Source organism: Rhineura floridana, chromosome 7 (assembly GCF_030035675.1).
Source record: "Rhineura floridana isolate rRhiFlo1 chromosome 7, rRhiFlo1.hap2, whole genome shotgun sequence".
NCBI classification, from domain to species: Eukaryota; Metazoa; Chordata; class Lepidosauria; order Squamata; family Rhineuridae; genus Rhineura; species Rhineura floridana.
This window is the reverse complement of record NC_084486.1, coordinates 135,289,034-135,311,989: the sequence shown is the minus strand read 5'-3', so window position 1 is coordinate 135,311,989 and position 22,956 is coordinate 135,289,034. Positions and strand designations below refer to the sequence as shown.

Genomic DNA, 22,956 nt, shown 5'->3' with positions numbered 1-22,956 from the left:
TTCTGTCACATGTAATGCTTCTTATCTCAAGTCCTGATAATATTCATTTGTGGTTAGGGAAGGGCGAATCTGCCAATTTCAGGTTCTGATTTAATATCTTGTGGTGTTATTTATTGACACTGTTGAAGTTTTTTATTATTATTATGTTCTGAATTGTTTTTATTATATTGGTTTATTTTTTCCTATGGAAGCCGCTTTGAGGTCACCTGGTGATGAAAAGCGGCATACAAATATACTAAATAAATAAATAAAGTGCTAAGTGTTAAGTCCAGCTCTCCACACTGCCACATCAGTTTGCTTTAAAAAAAAAAAAGTCCTCATAAAAATCCATCAGCCTTTTAGTTGGGAATGTCTCCTAATATACAATTTTTGTATGCAATTTTCCCTTGTATTCACATTTTTACAGAGGAATTTCCTTAATATGATGCATTCTTGCATGTTATTTTCAATACTATATGTATTTTATGCACACTTCACCCTACTATATGCATTTTTATATATGTCACTTGTCTGGAGAACTGCACCACAAAATTGGAGAAGTGTGAATTTTCAAAGGAAGACTCTTTTTCATTTGTGTATTGTTCCTAAAAGTATGGACTTGGTAGGCTCATTTTAATTGTTAACTAAATCAGATTGTTCCCCCAACCCACGTTGTGGTTTTCCCATGCTCATTCCATATCACACCTGCTTCACATCATTAGCTGGAGAACTCACAACCTAATGACATCAGGACATGAGTTGTGTTGTATTACACATTACAAAGTGGGTGGGCAAGCCCTCTCAGGTCCAGAGAAGCCCAGGCCACTTCTAGCCATAGCCATTATAAAAAATAAAAAATGATGACACAAAAAAATGTTTGTTATGATCTGCTCCTGTGCCATGAGAACAGATATGTTTTCATCAATATTTATGAACATCATAAACTCTTTATTATGACAAAGTCTGTATCAGTTAACAAAAAAATTTTTTTTTTACCAAAGCACATTGCTTATTTACTTAAATTTGCAACTCTACGCTGAAAAACAGGCTGTGAAAAAGTTATCAAATGCCCCCCAAATTGACAAGGGTCTAAATGTGAGGTCCCCTTGAGACCACCTGCCCCTCCAATTAGTTCTAGTGGTAGGGGTGAGGAACCTGATGCTGATCTGCCATTTCTAGAGCCAGATCTTACAATATGTAAGACAGATACACACACACCCTGTGGATGATGAGAGCTGGTTGGCTTTATTGCAAGACGAAAAAGAGAGAAGAGAGAGGGAGTGTGTGTTACATTTCCAAATCAAACATGAGAGCATACTCTGCCAGCAGTAAAGATGGGGAAGTGAGCCACTAACTTATGCCACCCCAACTAGTTTCACTTAGCCAAAGACAGAGCTGCTTGGCAATGCCAACAATGTAACATCCATTCCGGAGAAAAAGAGAGATAGCACTTGATATATCAGATAAGATGTGTGTAGTGAATAAAGAGTGATCTATATAGCTAACATTCTAATAAAATGAAACCAAACTGATAGGGAACAACTTGCATCCGGCAACTTTCCTTCATTCTTGCACATTGCATCCCCTCCAACCACTCACTAATACTACACAATTTGGCTCATTGTTGACTTTGTACTTATCCAAAATCCATCCTTCACTTGCTAGATTAATGGCTGCCATATTTCTCCCCACTTCTGTTCTCTGCATACTCAGGGACCTCTGTGTATTCACAGAAGTGGCTCACCGGTGGAACAGAATTGCAACACTAGCTTTCTGTCAGCAGGGTCGCTGCCACTTACCTGGAGTGAGAGCGGAAGGCAGCAAAGTGGCAATGAGGGTTTTTTTTTTTTAATCTTCCTTCGCCCCCCCCCTATTTCATTTTAAGAAATTACTTTGCTTGTTATTAAACTCCCCATTATCAACAGCACAAAAACTTGAGTTCCCCCTGCTATTTTTAAATTTAAAAAAATGACTGAAAGCAAAACAAATAGGCTTGATCACAAAAACAAAATTCTATCTAATTTGACATGGTGATATTACAAGTTGCAGTAAGCTATAAAGTTCATCCAATTATCCGCAACATTAATGGGTTGAAGCAGCCCATTTTTCTTTGAATTACTTCTGTTCATTTCTCCGCCTCGGCCAATTCCAGACATTTCAGCAACCACTACCAAGCCATTCAAAGCTGAGAAGCCCACAAAGCTTTAGGAGCGATCAGTAAATTCACCATACTAGCTAAGTTATACTCAGAGTAGACCTATTGAAATGAAATGACCTAAGTTAGGTCATGCCCATTAACATCAGTGGTCTGCCCTGAATAGGACTACCATTGAACCATTATCTTCAATAGCCTTCAACAATATCAATATTATTATCCTAGCACAGGTGTGGGGAACCTTCGGCCCTCCAGAGGTTGCTGAACTACAACTTCCATCACCCCCAGCAAGCATGGCCAATGGCTAGCAACTTCTGGAGGGCCAGAGGTTCCTCACTGCTGTCCTAGCAGCTTGGGGGCGAGGAGCAAAAAGCAAAAGCAAACAAGCCACCAAATCCAAAGCTCTTCTGGGCTCATGTCAGCAGAGCAGAAGGTGGGGGGGGGAGCAACATTCCTCCTTTTCTCTCACCCCCTCCTTTTGGAAACATTTCTTTTTTTAAAAAAAAAAAGGCAGGCATCTCTAAGAATATTTGTTTGTTTGTTTATTATTTGATTTATATCCCACCCTTCCTCCCAGCAGGAGCCCAGCATTATATTATTAATATTATTATAATTAATATTACACTGATATTGCTCTACCACTGAGCTACAGCCCTTCCCCATCTCATCTCCGGAGGCCACTCACAGCAGTGCTTTACAAAGGATATCTGTGTGGCCCCCAGAACTCTCTCTAAGCCACACCTCTTTCTCCCCAGGCCACACCCTCTCATCTTGAGTGTATTTGCCTGAATCTGCTTGGCTGGGTGGAGGCTAGAGAGGGGTGTGTGTGAATGTGCGCAGAAAGTAGCTTGGACAAAGGTAATATTTACATTCATTGCCCACCCACTTTTGCTTTCTGGCCCAGCCCACTGTAAAAGGTTCCCCACCTCTGATCTAACATGTCCAACAAGACTTCACAGGGCGCAAACAGAAACAACAGCAAGATGGGTGTTTGCTCCCACTGCCTCTGACCTTGTGCACAAAATGAAAAAGGTGACGCCAGTGGGATGGGTCAGCTTTGCCGATCTTGTCGAATGCACAACCTTGCCACCAGCTGAAGCTGGCCCTGGAACTTAGGAACATAAGAACAGTGTCAAAAATACTGAGCCAAAGGGACTCACTAAAAGGGACTCAACATAGGGCAACTTACTGTATTCCCTGGCATTGGGTATGTACTGTATAAAAGCAGAAGCTAATTATGATTATTTGGGAAGCTATTTTGGTTTCATCTGATTCCCCAGGTTGTTGCCTGTGAACTGCATGAGAGATGGGGAACTTCTTTAGCATTAGATCAGAAGCAAGTGCACCCTCCCACCAAAGAATTGCTCTACTAGTGAATTCAAGAGACGCATGATCTATGTAGGGCTAGATTTATCTTTAGCTGAGCCTCCCATAGAGTATCACAATAGTGTTCTTCCCCGCAACACCCAGAGTCTTGTGATTTAAATCCTCTGTTTCCTTTATTTTCACTTGGCCATATCTCATTAAGAACATAATGCAGCTTGCAAAAACATGTTCTAAAATGGCATTACTACTAGCCTGGGATTAGAGTTTTATAACACATGTAACTGGGGAGAGAATTCTAAATTCAATTTACAGTAATGTCAAGGAGCAATAAATATATCGGTGTTGATGGGGGCGGGGGGGGGAGAGCCAGGCATCTACATGCAGATAGGAAAGCATCAACAAATAAACTTTTTGTGCTAGTAATTAGGCACACAAGATTATTATATGTTTAATTGACTAAAGTGACAATTTGGAATTACATCTAGTTGCATTTAATTGGATTTGGATTCTCCAGAGGGAAGGGAATCGAGAGAGGTACTGGAGGCGCAGCCATAAAAAGCAAAGTGATTTTCTGAAGTCTGTTAAAACCTGCATTAATATCCATCGCACAATAGTTTTTAATATCTCAGTCTAATAAGAGCAATGCAGTAGTTACAAACGCTCAGGGCACTAAAGCATATTCAATTAGTTGCAGGGTTTGCCACCTCTCGCCCACGCCACCTCCCCCCAAAACTCCATAACAACAAGCATCATTTAATCAAAGATGAACTATGTTTGACCAGCGTCAGCACTATATCACATGTTCTGCCACTGTCATAGAATCATAGAATAGTAGAGTTGGAAGGGGCCAACAAGGCCATCGAGTCCAACCCCCTGCTCAATGTAGGAATCCAAATCAAAGCATTCCCGACAGATGGCTGTCCAGCTGCCTCTTGAATGCCTCCAGTGTTGGAGAGCCCACTACCTCTCTAGGTAATTGGTTCCATGTCCTGGAAGACATTTTGACTATATATAATGTGTGGGCACCCATAAATACTTTAAAGCCAGCCTGAATAAAACATTTTTGAGTGACCATTAAATATTTGCACACAATAAAAACAGACAAACCCATCAGCTCTGGGAAGGGGAAAAAAGCGTTAGGTCCATTTCCCCCTCACACTTTTGTTACCTCATAAAACAGCTCCCCGGAGTCTCTAAACGGATATTATATCCTCTGCCAGTGGTTGATCATTATGAATGTACCCTAATATAAATAGCTGCGTTTATTAATATGCTTTAGTCCATGCTCAGCGGCTAGTTTTTGCAAGAGGGTCCCTTTCACAGGAGAGTCTCCTCACCCCAGTCTTGAGCAGCAGCCAGGACTCTGGCACAGGAGGGTGAAGAACTGGCTGGGCAAGGGAGGGCAGTCATGCAAGGCATGGGGGAGGTACCGAACTCAACCCTAGGCCGTAACACACAACAGCTGCCTGATATCAAGTCAGACCCTGGGTTGATCTAGCTCGACACTGGCAGGCAGTGGTCCTCCAGGGCTTCAGGCAGTGGACATTCCCATCCCTGCATGGAAATGCCGGGGATTGAAACTGGGACCTTCTGCACACAAAGCAGATGCTCTGCCACTGAGCTATGGCCCCTCCCCAGGCTTGCCCAAGCTTGAGGCTGTTGGCTAAGAGCCTCAGAGACCCCTGAACTGGGACCCCAGAGACAGTTCCGCCTGGTCCAGATTCCCTTCAGGAATTGCCCTCTGTTACCTCCGTGGCCTCTTGCTCCCCAATGACTGCTCACAAGCTCAGGGAAAGAATGAGGCAGGACCTGACTGATGGGTGTCTGAGTGCCTGGGAATTATCCCCTCAAAGCCCTGGGAGGAGGAGTCCAGCACAGGGGTCACCATTCTTTGTGGGACAATGGGAGAAGGTTTATTCATTTATTTATTACCTTTATACCCTGCCATTCTTTCACCAAGGAGGCAGAAAGCCAGATTTTGACTGGACATCAGGAAAAACTTCGTAACTGTTACAGCCATATGACAATGGAATCAATTACCTAGAGAGGTAGTGGGCTCTCCAACACTGGAGGCATTCAAGAGGCAGCTGGACAGCCATCTGTCAGGGATGCTTTGATTTGGATTCCTGCATTGAGCAGGGGGTTGGACTTGATGGCCTTATAGGCCCCTTCCAACTCTACTATTCTATGATTCTCTTTATTTATTTATTGTATTTATATACCGCCCCATAGCTGAAGCTCTCTGGGCGGTTTACAATATGTGGTTCCCAAGCGGTCCCCCATCCAGGCACTGACCATACCGAAACCTGCTCAGCTTCAGCATGGTGGTGGCCTTGTGTGCCTTCAGACCATAGCCTGGGATGATGAGAAAGTGCTGTGGGAGCCGGTCACAAAATGGTTGCTGTGGGCGGGACATAACACAAAGTGTCTGCCATGGGAGTGTTGTTATAATACAAAATAGCTACTACAACTGAAAGAGCAGAAACAGAGTCAGGAACACAAACTAGTATGAACACGCCCCCCCCATCCATAAGAAAAAAGGGGCCTGCATCAGCCACTGCCGCACTTGCTCACAGAGAGTTCTTTGCACCTTTCCTCCATCCCGAACAGGAGGGCGGAGGCTGTCCAGTCCCGACACCCAATGAAATGGGAGGGGTGTTCAGTGTAGGAGATGTCAAGCCAGTGCAAAGAGGGACTGAGCAGGAAGGGCAAACTGTTTCTCTCACATTTTGAATTTTTGAAGAGATATTTGCTGAGACCTTTTTTCCTCACAGCAGGAGGTACTGACGGGCACACTGGCACCCACAGCTGCTGGGCTGGTAACCCCCGGTCTAGCGCAAGAGGGATAGAGCTGAGTTCCAGACCATGTTGGAGCTATCCAAGGTCCTGAAACTCCTGCTTGCCTGGCTCTGCCTGCTTGTACCATCCTAGGCATCTTTTGTACCCTGCAGCCCCCTGCAGGGCCAGCTCCAGGCATGCCGGGGCCCTTGGGCATCAGCTTGCCCTGGGCCCCGGTGTGTGTGCGCGTGCGTGGGCCCCCACCTACCTGTCTCCTGTCTTTTACCATTGCCATTAAAGAAGAAGGTGGCCACAGTTTCCCTAAGGGGATGAAGCCTCCGCCTCCATCTTTCTTGATGGCACGCATGCGTCCTACACGCGTGCATCTCTGCCATCAACTAAGATGGTGGCAGGGGCTTCGCTACCTCAGGGAAACCGCGGACGCCATCTTCATTAAGGGCAATGTTAAAAGGCAGGAGACAGTCAGGTGAGGCAAGGGAATGGCAGGCAGGCTGAAGCTCCTGCCCTGTGATCCGCAGCCAGTGCTGCGGATCACAGAAGTGGAGAGGAGGTGCTCCAGGGGCCCTCGGGCCAGTGCCCCACCTGGCCACCCTTTAAAACCGGCCCTGGGCCCCTGTCTGTGCTCAGGGCAAGACAAGTGGAGGAAGGCACCCATCCGAATGAGCCCCAATACTGCAGCTTCTCCTCCCTCCATATTTTTGCTTCTCGGCTGGACACATTGGGGGTACTCCTCAGTGGGCCAAATTGGGCACAGAGCCCCACACTTGCTGGCCTGGAGCCCCACCGGTTTTGTATGACACATGGGTCTTTATGTCATGAGCATCACATTCTCATCAGTCTTCTTGCTCGCCCTGATTTATTTCACTTGCTGATTCTGTTTTCATCATTAGGAGTGCCATGGTTGCTGACTACATGTACTGGCTGTCAGGAGGAAGTGAGCAGCATACCAGCAAGCTCATCAAACTGTATTGGCAGGTAAAAATTGATGGCCCAGCTAGGGAGGAGGAGCCCATCTTGCTGTTAGAACCCAAATGAAGGATTGGTGCTTAAAAGACTGCCAGCTAAGGTAGCTCCAGGGCTTATCAATCAGGAGGTCATTACATAGCAGTAACGTATTTATAATGAAGTAGATGTTTTTTTTCCCTGAGATGAATTTTAAAGCTAAAATTCAAGGTTGTCAATCCTTGGCTAATACTTCAATTTTACAGGCAACCATAAAATTTCATATTTGATACTGTATCATTCCAATCTCTTCTTCATAAGCAGGGCTTTGGGTTTAAAAGAAAGGTGCACAATATTTTGATATTCTTTTATACACTTTGCAAACAGTGAGATTTGACCATAGAAAAAGATGTGGCACCAGATGAATAATTCTGTTTCACACACACAAAAATTGAAGAATAGGGATGCTTGATTAATTGAATCTTTGCAAATTCCTGTACAAAACGCCCTGATCTGCACCTCTGGGACCAATGTGCTGATCACAACTTAGGTATCCAACAGATCTCTCACTTCACTGAATGATATGGTGCAGTGAATGACTCTTTAAGTGTATCAAGGTACAGATTTAAATACATGTTTTGAGAAAAAGTATGCATTTAAATACCTATTTTGAGTCATCTTTTTAATCGCAGAGTAAAGCAGAAAGGAAAGGGAATGGAACTTGGGTTAAAAAATGCAAATGGGGAAAAAATGGACAAGTGAACCAAGAATAGCCAGATGCATCCATCCCTACTGCAGATTAGAAGGCCCAGGTGACTCACTAGCTTTGAGTTATGTCATACAACGCAGGGGAAAGGGAGGGAGAGAATTAAAAAACAGCATCACTGATCAGTCTTTTTTTATGGAAAAAAGGAGTTAACTTTGTACTGTTCTTTCTTCCTTGTGGAGCTTTGTGGCTAGGTGAAACCAAACACAGTTTCCTCCGTTTCAGACCATAATGCCAGACTATAAAAGCTGAAACTACTAATGCTGATGGCTATGGTCTACCTCCATGGTCAGAGGCACGTGCTTCTGAATACCAGTTGCTGGAAATGATAAGTGGGGAGAGTACTATTGTGCTCAGGTCTTGCTTGCAGGCTTCCCATAGGCATCTAGCTGGCCACTGTGAGAGCAGGATCCTGGACTAGATGGGCCTTTGGCCTGATCCAGTAGGGCTCTTTTTATGTTCTCTCTAGGGATAGAAGGGTCTGTCAGTTTTGGTTCTCTCCATTTTTCATTTTTCCAATCTTAGATTCAGTTCTCAACATTTCTGCAGCCATATGTGACTTTTTCTTTTAAAATTCCTCCTCAAAATTCTTCAACATTTTAATGATTTTTCCCTAATAAACACATTTTGCATACAGTTTTGACTAACGTACACATTTTTGCAATCAATTTATCCTAATATAATGTAGTTTGTGTATTACTTTCACTAATGTAGTCATTTTTATGACCACTTTCCCCTAATACAGGGCCTTCTCAGTGATGGCCCCCAAACTATGGAAAGATCTACCTGACGAGGTGCGCCTGGTGCCAACACTGTTATCTTTTTTCGGTGCCAGGTCAAGACTTTCCTCTTCTCCCAGGCATTTCAGCATGTGTTTTAAATTGTTTTTATATTGTTTTAAATTTTCAAATTGTGTTTTAAATTGTTTTTAAAATATGTGTTTTAAATTGTTTTTAAAATATGTGTTTTAAATTGTATACTTGTTTTAATGTTTTTGATTGCTGTAAACTGCCCAGAGAGCTTCGGCTATGGGGCGGTATACAAGTGCAATAAATAAATAAATAAATGTATGCATTTTGTAAGCATTTTGGTTGGAGATCTGCAACGCAAAATTTGGGTAAGTGCCAGTTTCAAGTGCCAGCTGTGTTTCTGTTCTCATATTGTTTTGGAAAGTGCCAGTGTGATCGATTTGGCTTTAAATGTGAACTGGATCTAATTTCTCCCTCTTCCCTAGTTTTCCCTAATAATACTAAAACTTGTGGTCATCCTGTGAAGCTGAATGTTGGAAGATTCAGGATAGATAAGAGGAAGCACTTCTTCACACAATACATAGCTTAACTAGGGAGTTTACTCCCACAAAAATTATTTATTTATATTTAAAAGCATTTTGAAACCACTTAATATTTTCAAAATCTCTAAGTGGTAAAATGTAGTGGTGGCCACCTACCTGAGGAGGTTCAAAAGGGGGGTAGACAAATTCATGGAGGATAAGGTCAAGAGAGCCAAATTAGACTCTACTCTAATTATATGATTAGTAACTGTATTTGGGGATTTAAAATTTTAATATTCAGCCTGGTGGGGCAGGGAAATGTTCTCTGGGACCACAGTGTGCAAGGAGAGTTTTAATCCTTCCCTCCCCAATTGTGAACCCAACAAAAAAAATCCCCCTTACTCCCATTGGTGCCAATGAGAGCTTTTCTCCTAAAGCTAATAATATAGTGAACATGTGTATGAGGGGGTGATTTTCATCAGGATCATGTTTAGCAAGGGAAAGCATAAAATAATCTTCCCTCCCTATGCACGATGGTTCCAACAAAAACTGAGGGGCCTGCACTTAGTAGGACTCACATTTTTTACCAAACCCAAATGCGATTGCTAACTAAGCAACTAGAGTAATGTCAAGCTTGACCCTCAAGCGAAGTGCCTTTCCCAACTACTCTACACTGATTATAGCTCTATGCCTCCATCCTCCCTTTTCAGCCACTCCATTCCTGGCCTGGGGAGAACAGGTGTGGTTGGCAAGAGTCCTGAGGGCCGCATTTAGTCCCCAGACCTGCAGTACCCAAAATTTCCATTCTGCCCACCCCCTCCCTGGCCCTGTCATCCAACTCATCCCTTCCTCTGCTTGCTTTATATATGGCGTGCAATGGGGCAATACCAGAACTAGTTGTCCTCTTGCCTGCCTCAGGTCAGCCAAACCTGTCTCAGGTCAGCCAAGAAACTTCAGAGGACACAAGGCAATTTAAATAAACTCTGTTCGCTTCACAGAGGGGAAAGAGTCAGTGAAGACTATCAGGCAGCAGGGACAGCCTTTAGCAGCCACCCAAGCAAGGAGGAAAACCAAAAACCTCAGAAAGGCCTACAGGCGTGAGCCTTCCTCCCTTGGGGAGAGAGGGAGTGAGAAGCACAAAGCAAAGAACAAATCCTATTCAAGAAGGGTTGTTCTTGCTTTGTTGTCCCAGCTACAGTTGTCCCAGTAGAGAGTCACAAACATGGTGCCTGTGGAAGCAATGGTGCTCTTGAGGTATTCTATTGGCCTCCTTGCTCATGAGGTGGTGAGGGTGGTTGCCTTTCTCTCCCTTGAAAAGTACGCAGAATTGAACACCTTATCTTTAGCTGCACTGGGAGATTTAACAGCGTACACTGGCTGTGAATCTGACGACCGCAAGTAGGCCATGGGATACTTTTTTTTCACCTGGTTGCTTAACAGCCTTCACTGTCTATGGCCCCCTGCCCTAGGTTTGCCCTGCAGAATGCATAAAAAAGCCTCCAATACTGGCAGCATGTGGGACAGAAGCTGACAACTCTTAACCACAGCACAGACAGAAAGGGAACAAGTTGGTTGTGGCTTCCATATAACAGTTCAGAAGTAGCCAATGTGGTGCTCCGCAGGTGTCTTGGATTCCCAACTCGCATCATCCTCACCCATAGGCAATGCTTGCTGCGGCTGATGGAGTCCAAAACATACGGAGAACAAAACATATGGAGAGCATAATCCAGCCTTTAAAAAAGAAGTCCTCTTTCTCCTTCCAAAAACCCTCAGGCCATCCTCACTCCCCTTTCCTCCAGGTTTCCCTTTTAAGTTTGTTGTTCAGGGTGCAGTAGTGTCATTTTGCCTTGGGCAGATAATAAATTCTCATGGATTGAAATACTTTACAGCCAGGAGGAATGATTATATGCTTTGACCTCCTACATAATATGGAGGGCATATCATTTCACTAGCAATTCCTTCACAAAGCCTAATATCCTGGTTGCATTGCACCATATCCCCCATCTCTCTTTCTCTCTCCTCCCCTGCCCCCCCACTTCCCCAACCACCACACAAAACACAATCTCACTTTTAAAGATTTCTGTGATGAAGAATCCATCACATTGCTTAGTATGCTGTCTGGACTGATTAATTACTGGTCTGTTTGTTTTTCTAAACTCAGCTTTGTTTCCTTGTCAAATTTGTCTAGAATCTGGTTTTGCCCAGCACATCTTATTACAATGTATTTTGTAAGATTAAAAAGATCCTTTGGTCAACAGGTATCTTTTTCCCATATGAGGAAATACAAGCCAGCAATAAATGAACTCGTTCATCTAGCTCAAGGGTAGCCACAACAAGCACAAAAGAAAAAGAAAACATAAAAAATCATTAAGTGGTCTACCAAGACCCTCAGCAATTTTCAAGCAGTCCATGGGGAGAAAGTTTGGGAACCGCTTCTCTGATGTCTTCCCTTGGGATAGGGAGAAGGGTAACAGGCAATGGAGTCCTCACTTCCAGACCGTAGAAGCCACAGCACTGATTGTCACTCCTTGCAGGTAGGGAGTCCTGGGTGCAAATGGCAGTTCTTGTCTGGAAGGGAGCCCCCTACTGCCTGTTAGCCCCTTCCCCAATATATATATTGGCTTCGGAAAACAGGTTAGCGAGCAGCTTCAGGGGAGCACAGTCAAAACTGGCCTTTTTAAGTATTCCAGTCAAAAGCTAGAAAACCCAGTGTTTGATTGGAATATGCAAAAAAAACCCAGGTTATTTAGGGGGTGAGTCAGCAGGGACTCATATGCGGCTAGCTGTTTCCAGGCTAGAGGTGCAGGTGGGTTGCCCTCTCAGACTGAGGTGGAATGCTCTTGAGTTACTCCAGCGTAGTTTGGCCCTCCTCCTCACACCACCATATCCCTGTTATAGAATCAGGCCACTAGAAATGAGCTAATAGAATGCTCTGCTGCAAAACCTTCCAATGGCCACAAGCTTAGGTGGCTTCAGTGGGGGTTAGATAAATGCCATGGTGGATAAGCATAATGCCAAGCAGGTCTACAGTCATGATCCTCATATACTAACTATAAGCAACCTTCAGGTTCAAAGGTAGCATGTCTCTGAATTTCTAGATGCTAGAGAACAACAAGGGGAGATGGATAGTATTGCCTCCATGCCCAACTTGTGGATTCCGCAGAGGCATCTGGTTGGCTAATGTGGGAGGCTGGAGGCTGAACCAGAAGGGTCATTTAGGAGGACTGTTGGTTTGTCTGTTTTTGTGATATTTTAGAGTATTTTTAAAGTTTTTGTTTGCTGCCCTGGGCTCCTACTGGGAGGAAGGGCAGAATATTAATCAATCAGTCCATCCATCAGATGATGATGATGACAATAATAATAATAATAATAGCAGAGCTTAGAAAAGTTACTTTTTTGGACTACAACTCCCATCAGCCCACTCCAGTGGCCATGCTGGCTGGGGCTGATGGGAGTTGTAGTTTAAAAAAGTAACTTTTCCAAGCTCTGAATAATAGGATACAAGTCCATGGATAAAGGACAAGGAGCTTGTGGATATGGAATGGGATGGAAAGACAAGAATGGGATCTGAGAAGGAACATAGTTTATTCAGAGCAACGAGAGATGAATAATTTAAGCAGCTGCTGCCAGGATTTCAAGAGCTCAGCCTGCTCTGGCCCTTCCTTTTGCTCCAGTCACAAGGAGATAGGTCTATGAACTGCCATGTTAAGTTCCCGCAATACCCCAGAGCAACATAGTGTCAGGAGCATTGTGAAAAAATTTAATGGCATCTCTGTTGGATCATTACTGCTGCCCACTACTGTTATGGCCACTGCTGAGCAAGCCAGCAGTGCCACTGATGTCGGAGAGGGCCTACCACAAGGCATTTTCCAAGGGCTGCCTCAGCCCCAGAGCCAACCCTAATTATGCATCCTCAGCAGGCTGCTTTCAAGAGTGTCTTTCTCACACCAACCCTTAGGCTATATACACACTAAGGTATAAGATGACAGTTTTATTCCAAAGGCATCATCGACATGGAGCCAGTGATGATGAATCCAAAGCCATTGGCTTTGTCTTTCTCTCTGTTTTTAGCCATTGCTTTCTTGGTTCATCTTATTTTTAGAAGCCTCTGAGAAGAGCTTCTAATCCTTTTGTCCTTGGGGAGAGAAAGAGCAAAACATTTAAGTAGCAGCCCTATTTGCGAGACACTGGTAGCAGTGTGAAATTGATGAAGATCATGACTGTAGACCTGCTTGGCATCATGCTTCTGCAAGGACTAGAAGGGAAATCCTGCTTTACGGGCACATGCTCCTATTAAATTCTTTTCCTTGGGTACTGAAATTAAACGACTATTCACTAACCAAAGGTCTTGCCAGCTTATACGAAAGAAAAGAAACAGAGGGACATGAGCAGCTGTGCTGATCGCAAGGCAGCTACACCTAATCTGGCTGTGCCACATTACACCATGTGTCAAACTCAGCAGACAGTCTTAAATCCCCCATTGAATTGCAACTTTGGATTTCTGAGATAATCTCCCGGTCATCACAGTTTTAGTTGGCCTGCTGGGGCCACCTACCACAGTGTACTGCAGTGTTACATCACATTAGACTTGTGCAGTAATGTGCACAAAAATGCATATACTAGGGTGCGTGCATATACATATCTCTATATATAAATATATAGAGATATAGATATATACATATATGTATACATATACATATCCCTGTTATAGAATCAGGCCACTAGAAATGAACATCACCTGCAGGTCCTGCAATATAGTTTACATCATCAAGTGCAAAAGACCAGGATGTCATATCCAATACGTAGGAAAGACCACAACTGACCTACGCATGCGCTTCAGGAACCACAAGTCGGCAATTTTGACAAAAAAAGTGGAGCAACCAGTTGCAAAGCATTTTAACACTGAGGGTCACAGCCTGTTGGACTTTTCCATTACAGCGATGGAGATGCCAGCGATCCAGCAGCATTGACTAAAAGGGAGAATTTTTGGATTTACTCTGGGCACATTGGCACCACATGGCCTGAACCTGGAGGACAGTACCACCACTACTTAGCTTCTGCAAATGAAGCACCTCTGAGCATTCCATCCTCAAAGCTCTGTAACTGCCACCTTGGTAACAGCATTTGTATGTTGGCAGCTGATGAAGGCGGAAGCTGAAATGTTTTGTTAATATAATAAAAACCTCTGTTTGGTTAATCACAATTACATTCATATATATATATTAGGTGATTAACGGAATCCTTACAGGGATCCAGAGCAAGCTTGAGTGAAGTTCTGTTTGTTGCTTTCAAAACTGTCTTAACTGTATACCAGAGCAACTCGCATCCAACGAGGATCCAGTCTTCTTCATTCGAGTTCTCCATCATGCACAACAACCACCCAAGGTACGCAATGTTTTTACAAGAGAAGATTACAAAATGCCAACTTACTATAGAGCATCTTAAAGTATATAAGTCCTTAAACATTATTCCACGAGACCTTGAGATCTATAAATCAATTTCTATTCCAGAAAGTATCCCTTTATGTCTAAATTGGCACATAGGGAAACATCAGCTGAGCATATTCCTTATTTCTACGATTATTAAGCAGAATCTTCTGAAAATCAAGACCTTGAAACATGCACTACAGCAGGAATTAATGTTTCAAAGAAACATTCTAACACCATGCGACTATGAACTCCTCCTGTATCTGCTCCATAAAACAGAACAGACAACTTTTATCAATGTCCATGCCACCAAAAAGAAAAAACTCAAAAGGGATATTCTAAGATATCATCTTCCTCTTATTCCATCCAATTTAATAACACAGGGTTCTATATATAAAGAAATATTTTCATGTACTACAAGAGCAAACGCTAACCACAAGAAAAAGAAAAACAGGAGGTTCAAAAGAGTTACTCCAAAAACTTCCACATGTATAACAAGATCACCTGACATAACTTACAGAAATGACTCCACAACAGTAATAGATCTCACTGCAGGCAAAATGTCACCTAATGAAATTAGGCTTCTATCCAAAGGCCTCAACTTCTGCCCAACACCTAGAGAGCACAATATAGCACAGATGAAATGTGACATCAAAGCATTTGAAAGGAGATGTAGATTGGCTGAATTTTTTAATGATGACTCTAAGAACAACATAGACCTCTACAATAGAGATCCTCTGTTACGGTTTCTGCCACCTAAAACTTGGACACCAAACATTAACAGGAATCCAGTCCTAGAAACCTTTCTCTTATCAATAAACAGAGTCATCAGCAACCACACACCAACTCCTACTCACGACAACCTTTCAAAAGAAGAAAGAATAGCCCTAAGGAACCTTCAGATGAGAAAGGATGTTGTCATCAAGCTTGCAGATAAGGGTGGTGCTGTTGTGGTACTTAACACTACAGACTATATAGCAGAAGGTCAAAGACAACTAAAGGATGAAACAACATATAGATTTCTTGACAAAGACATCACCACAGATCTCAAAACTCATATCATTACATCTATACAAAACCTTACATGTAGGAAACTTCTTAAAGAGGAAACTGCTGATCTCCTTGTTAATCAAAATCCCACCCCTGGAAGGTTTTACGTGCTGCCTACAATCTACAAAGCCAACAATCCTGGTCACCCAATTGTCTCAGGTAACAACACAGCTACTGAAAGGATTTCTCTGTACATTGACTTAAATTTACAAAACATGGTGCAAAACCTCCCATCGTATATCAAAGACACCAAGGACTTCTTGCTTAAAATTGAGTCTTTAAACAAGCAGTACCAATTCCACAACAATACTATACTAGCTACTTTAGACGTCACATCTCTTTACACCAATGTACCACATAATGATGGGATTCAGGCTTTAAATGAGTTCCTTAACACCAGAGATATGAACAATCCTCCAACAGAGGTTCTCACAACTTTAGCTACACTAGTCCTGACTTGTAACAACTTTACATTCAATGGAGAACACTACCTGCAACTACAAGGCACAGCTATGGGGACTCTCATGGCTCCATCATATGCAAATCTCTTTATGGGTAAACTTGAACAGGAGATCCTCAAAAAGGCCATCAACAAACCACTTATATGGTGGCGATACATTGACGACATCTTTATGGTCTGGACTAATAGTAAAGAGAGTTTGGAACAATTTAAAAATTACATCAACTCTATCCATCCCTCTATTACGTGTACATTTAATAGTACAAATGACAATCCACACATCCGTTTTCTGGATGTCCTTCTTACCATTGAAAACAACAAAATAGCCACTGATCTCTACAGCAAACCCACTGATGCCCACACCTATATAAACTGGAAATCTTGCCATCCTAGGCATATAAAGAAGAACATTGTGTATAGCTTAGCTCTGAGAATCAAACTTATTTGCAGCACTGAAGATAAATACCAGAGAAGGATCAGTGAACTTAAAGAACACCTTCTTCGAAGAGGATATTCTCCACATATTATGAATTGCAACATCCACCGAGCCTCCATTCTGTCCAGAGAAAACCTCCACCATCCTACTGAGGTGTCAAAGAGCAGAGAGCAACGGATTCCATTTGTGGTAGATTTCCATCCAGCATCTCCTAACTATCACCGAGCAATCAAGGAGAGCTACCCATTGCTGGCAAACTCTGAACATCTTACCAGAGCCATCAGCAGGCCTCCTGTCATAGCATTTCGCCAACCTCCTAATTTGCGCAGACTGATGGTGAGAGCTGTGCTTAAGCCACCTATCACCAATCCAGGGTCTCATCCTTGTCATTCCAAACACTGTATCACCTGTGTGTACCTCAGGGAGACAGCCACTTTTACAAGCACTAGGACAGGCAGGACATATTACATCAAACAGAACATCACCTGCAGGTCCTGCAATATAGTTTACATCATCGAGTGCAAAAGACCAAGATGTCATATCCAATACGTAGGAAAGACCACAACTGACCTACGCACGCGCTTCAGGAACCACAAGTCGGCAATTTTGACCAAAAAAAGTGGAGCAACCAGTTGCAAAGCATTTTAACATCGAGGGTCACAGCCTGTTGGACTTTTCCATTACAGCGATGGAGATGCCAGCAGATCCAGCAGCATTGACTAAAAGGGAGAATTTTTGGATTTACTCTCTGGACACATTGGCACCACATGGCCTGAATCTGGAGGACAGTACCACCACTACTTAGCTTCTGCAAGTGAAGCCTCTCTGTGCATTTCATCCTCAAAGCTCTATAACTGCCACCTTGGTAACAGCATTTGTGTGTTAGCAGCTGATGAAGGTGGAAGCTGAAACGTTTTGTTAATACAATAAAAACCCCTGTTTGGTTAATCACAATTACGTTCATATATATTTTTAGGTGATTAACGGAATCCTTATAGGGATCCAGAGCAAGCTTGAGTGAAGTTCTGTTTGTTGCTTTCAAAACTGTCTTATATATATATATATTACTGAAAATCAGTAGTGTGGTAACAAATGCAGAGTTCCTTCATGATATTCACACCACACACCCTCACACCCACATCCCCTTTTCCACTTTCCCTCATCTCCCGTGCTCTCTCTGTTGTCTCAAGAGTCCACACTCCATTACAACAGACATCGCTAAGAGCCAATCATCATGAAAGGGGAGTCTTTACAGTAGCTAACTCATCTCCTTTCATTTTCATTGGCTCCAACCAGCAGAAAAGGACAAGTACTCTTCTTAGTGGCTAACACACTCCCTTTTCATGGTGATTGGCTCATACATAAGGACCTGGCTGGGACCCTGCTCCCAAAAAAGTAAGAGGTCTACGATTCCCTGTGAGCCCGGATGACTACACCCGTGGTGGAAGCAGCATACAGAAATGCATTATATTAGGGGAAACAGCTTTGCAGATTATACAAATCTGTGGTGTGACAGCATTTTTTTTTCAATTAATTTTTATTCCAATTTTCAAAACCAAAACAATACAAAAAGAAAACAACACAAATCAATAACTAGTACAATACAAAAAGAAAAAAATATATATATATATATAAAAGAAAGAATATTGACTTCCGATTTGTCATAGTTCAGCTATAAATCTATAATATATAACAAACCTATCTCTTAATAGATTATAAAATCACCTTCCTCCAACGGTTATCTTAGTTGGTTTCAAATCTCATTAACATCATATCATTTTAATCTTCCACAAAAAGTCAAAGAGAAGTTTCCAATCCTTGAGATATATGTCAATCAATTTTTTTTCTAAATAAACATGCCAATTAATCCAACTCATCAAATCTACTAAGTCCAGTAATTTTAAATCGCTCTTCTGTCATTATCCATATTGGGTCCATCTTCCATCTTCCATCTTTACGCACCCAAAAATCTTGCTGTCATAGTCATATAATAAAAGTCTGATAGGAATTTCCTCCATCACAGATATTTTCTTGCCATCAAATCCAAACGTATCACTGAAGTATTGTTGCAAAGCCGCATCTCTGTTCCTCTTTTCCACATGATACACTAGTACATCTCTTGAAGGTTTTTCCATTGACACAAAACAGGGATTAATTCTGTTAACTTTCTCCATTTCAAGTTCCATCAAATCCTTCCAGTCCAATAATTTTTTTGAACCGATAATATCTTTATCTCCAATCTCTTCAATTCCTTCAGGGACAGCGCTGAATTCCAAACTGTAATATTTGTCTCCAGGATCCATCACAGCCAGGAAATCCAAATCTTTTTTCATGTCCATAATTAAGCCAATCTCCATAGTTTGAACCTTGCCTTTAATTTCTCTTTCATCCTTTTTTTGTTTTCCAGATCTATCTTTATTCTCCTTTCTCATAGAATCCTGAGTTTCTTTCAGCTCCTGTCTCATTTCATGAAATTCAATTCTCCACGCTTGTCTATTATTTCTCAGTTCTTGTTTAATTGAGTTAATCCCATTCATTATTTTCTGAAACATGTCTAGAGATAAAGTCCCTTCTTGTACATCCATGATCTTCTTAATTGTCATTCTTAAAGCCAAAGGAACAAAACTCCTTCAATTTTCAATGTCCCAAACAAAGAGCAGCTTATTTCTTTAACCAGTTACAAAGGAGTTAATCTTTCCAACCAACTGACATCACACGCTAGACAGCCCTTATCTCTTATCTGCCCGGAAGTGTAAGAACGGCTTTAGTTCACAGCGTCGAAATAGCTAGTAGCAGAGAGAATGAGCAGATTCATCAAAAAAAAAGTAGATCAGGAAAAATAGTCCCAGCCATACATCAAAAAGATTTCTTATCTCTTCCAATCAGAAATCTCTCGTCCGTTGTAATCTTTAAAATGCTATTTTCCATGTCCGCTTTTTGCAATAAAAAAAAAGATAAGCTATTTATATTTTCTTCCCCCTTAGTTCCGTGAATAAAAAAAGGAAAGTCTTACCTCACCTAGGTTATCTCAATTGCTGTTACTTTGACAAATCTCTTTAGCTGTATAGATAAGAAAATGATGAATGTAGACAGGAGGATGTTTGCCTGTTAATCCGTATTAAAAAAAAGGGTCACTTATCCAGCTGAGCTAGCATAAAAATCCTCGCTCTGTCTGAGCTGCTGGAAGACAGACAATTCTGACGAATTCCAGACTCCAACAATCAAAACAAAGCTATGTGGGAAATCTCACGTTTCTTCTTTAACCGGAAGAAATTATTCCCAGTCAGAAAAGAGCCTTCTGACTGAATTTAAACTGGATAAGTTTCATCCAAGACGGAACTCGTCTCAGAGGCTGCACAGGCGTAGGGATCCTCCTGGGAAGTCCGGTGTGACAGCATTTTGAATACTATACACAAAGAACTCACCTCATCTCAAAAAGGATATTGCAGAGCTGGTAAAGGTTCAGAAAGGGGCAACCAGAATGACACCCTCCTCCTCCTCCCCCGAGGATAGGTAGTGGCATTTTGGGTTTTCTAGTGTAGAGAAAAGTAAGAGGCGACACGATAGATATGTATAGAATTATGCACAGCATGGAGAAAGTGGACCGAAAAAAGTTTTTCTCCCTCTCGCATAACACTAGAACATGGTGTCAGCTCTGCACTGATTCAGCAGTGCCGGTGGGGGCTGGAAATTCCTGGGTCGTTAGCAGGGAAGGGAAGTCCTTAGCCGGCAGTCTGGTTGTAAATCTGCCAGGCCAACGAGGAGGGAACCTGATAAGGGCCAGGCCTGTCTGAAGCTTACTTGCCAAGTCAGAAGTCCAGAAGCGAGGTCAGTAGAGGTCCGGGATCAATTGCCAAGGGGTCAGTCCAAGAGATGCTGCAGGGAAACTAGGAATACACGAAGCCACGTCTGACGTTGCAGTCAGCAACAAGCTGAAGCCAAGGTGTGCCTTATAAGGAGCAGGTTTGACAGCAGGTGTGAGCCCTCAGCGTTTTGGCCTTAAGGGGACAGGCCTGCCTCTCTTCTGCCTGACCTTCTGCTGTCTACGTTCTGCAGGTGAGGGGGGAGTATCCTGTTCACTGTCTGCGTCTGGCTGCAGGGCCTCCGCTGTACCTGGGGTGCTCTGCAGCTGAGGGGGAGAAGGAGCTGGATTCTCAGGAGTCTCCTCCGTGTCTCCTTCTGGGTCTGCTGCTCCTGGGTCTGCTGCTGTTACTCCCAAGTTGTCCTCATCTGAGGAGTCCTCTGACGGGGCCATGACACATGGGGACATTCAATGAAGCTGAATGTTGGAAGATGCAGGACAGACAAAACAAAGTACTTCTTCACACAGTGCAGAGTTAAACTATGGAATTCACTCCTATAGGTTGCAGTGATGGCCACCAACTTGGATGCCTTTAAAAGAGGATTAGACAAATTCATGTAGGAAAACAGTATCAATTATTTATTTTATTTATTTATTTTATTACATTTTTAGACCGCCCTATAGCAAGAAGCTCTCAGGGCGGTGTACAACAGGGTAAAAACAGATTAAAATACATGTGGGTATGAGTACAATACAATAGAAAACATTTTTAAAAACAAAATTAAGACAAAAGATTAAAATTAAAATAAATGAAAATTACATTTAAAATGCCTGGGCAAAGAGGTAGGTCTTTACCTGGTGCCGAAAAGATAACAAGGAAGGTGCCAGGCGTATCTCGTCAGGGAGGGCGTTCCATAATTCGGGGGCCACCACTGAGAAGGCCCTAGCTCTAGTTATTGTTCTCCGGGCCTCCCTATGCGTTGGAACCCGGAGAAGGGCCTTCGACGTCGAGCACAGTGACCGGGTAGGTACATAGCGGGAGAGGCGTTCCGCCAGGTATTGCAGTCCGATGCCGTTAAGGGCTTTATAGGTAAGAACCAACACTTTAAATCTGGCCCGGAAACATATTGGTAGCCAGTGCAGCTGGGCCAGGACAGGTGTTATATGGTCAGATTTTTTAGTCCAAGTAAGAACTCTGGCCGCAGCATTCTGCACCAGCTGAAGTTTCCGAACCATCTTGAAAGGTAACCCAACGTAGAGTGCATTACAGTAGTCCAATCTAGAGGTTACCAGAGCATGGATAACTGTGGCGAGGTTCTCCCTGTCCAGATAGGGTCGTAGTTGGGCTACCAGCCGAAGCTGGTAGAACGCATTCTGTGCCACCGAGGCTACCTGGGCCTCAAGTGACAGGAGCGGATCTAATAAGACCCCCAAACTACGGACCTGCTCCTTTAAGGGGAGTGTAACCCCATCTAGGGGGAGTGTAACCCCATGATGGCTATGCACTGCCTCTGTGGTAGTTCAGAATACCAGTTGCTGGAAACTGCAGGAGAGGAGCGTGCTTTTGATTGGCCACTGTGAGAACAGGATGCTGGACTAGGTGGGCCACTGGCCTGATCGAGCAGGCTCTTCTTATGTCCTTATATTAATACAAAAATTAGGAGAAATTTGAAGTGAAATGCTGATGATTTTTCACAAAGTCTTTTTTTTTTTAATGGACATAGATGTGGAAATGTGGAGAACTAAATTTCCTTTTTTAAACTAATTTTAATATTGTATTTTTACATTTCTGTAACCTTGTGAACCTGGGACCTTGTGATGAAGGGCAGATAAGAAATCAGATATTATTATTGTTGTTGTTAATAATAACAACAACAACAACGATGATGATGATGATGATAATGGAAAAATTCACCCTCTTCCCCTAATGTCCACAAAGCCTCTGAGTCCCCCCTTGGTGAGGATGGTTATCCTTTCCTCCCTTGAAATGTACATAGAGATGGAGGAAGTTGGAAGAGGGACAATCTTTCCCACTTCCTCTTTCAGCTTTATGTTGCTGGATGCAATTTGTACATCCTTCCCATGGAAAAGTGAGGTGTGTATTCATGCACTTTCACTCTTTGTATCTCTCTGTGGGTGGGGGAAGTGGGGGGGAGTGACTGATCTGTGGAAGAGGGGAGAGAAGTGACCAGAGGGAGTGGCACCCATGGCACTCTCTCAAAACTCCAAAAGTGCCGATTGGCCTAAAAAGATTGGTGACTCATGAATTCCACAGTCATATACAGCATTCCCCAAGCAGCCTGAGCCAGTGGTTAGGACTGCATATTCCCATCTGCATGCAGGCCATGCAACAAAGAATTCTGCACAGGAGAGCTGCCTCTGTGCACATATCTCCCTTGCTGGGTCGAAAGTGACAGCTAAGTCTGGATCCTCTTTCCTGCAAAATAATACACTTACAGTTTGTTATAGCATCCAACACTTCCTGAACTTTAAAATAAATCTCTTAAGCCTCTGTGGCTTTGGCTTTTAGAGCTCAGCAGAACAC

At 42.9% G+C, this 22,956-nt stretch overlaps 1 protein-coding gene across 1 annotated transcript in view; it reads left to right on the top strand.

Moving 5' to 3' along the window:
- The window catches only part of SPATA16 (spermatogenesis associated 16), a 199,766-nt gene that overhangs the window by 96,918 nt on the left and 79,892 nt on the right, over nucleotides 1-22,956 (top strand). Inside the window, exon 4 of the mRNA XM_061634505.1 lies at nucleotides 7,150-7,234. Within this exon, the coding sequence (XP_061490489.1) occupies nucleotides 7,150-7,234 (85 nt within the window). The remainder of the gene's footprint in view (nucleotides 1-7,149; nucleotides 7,235-22,956) is intronic.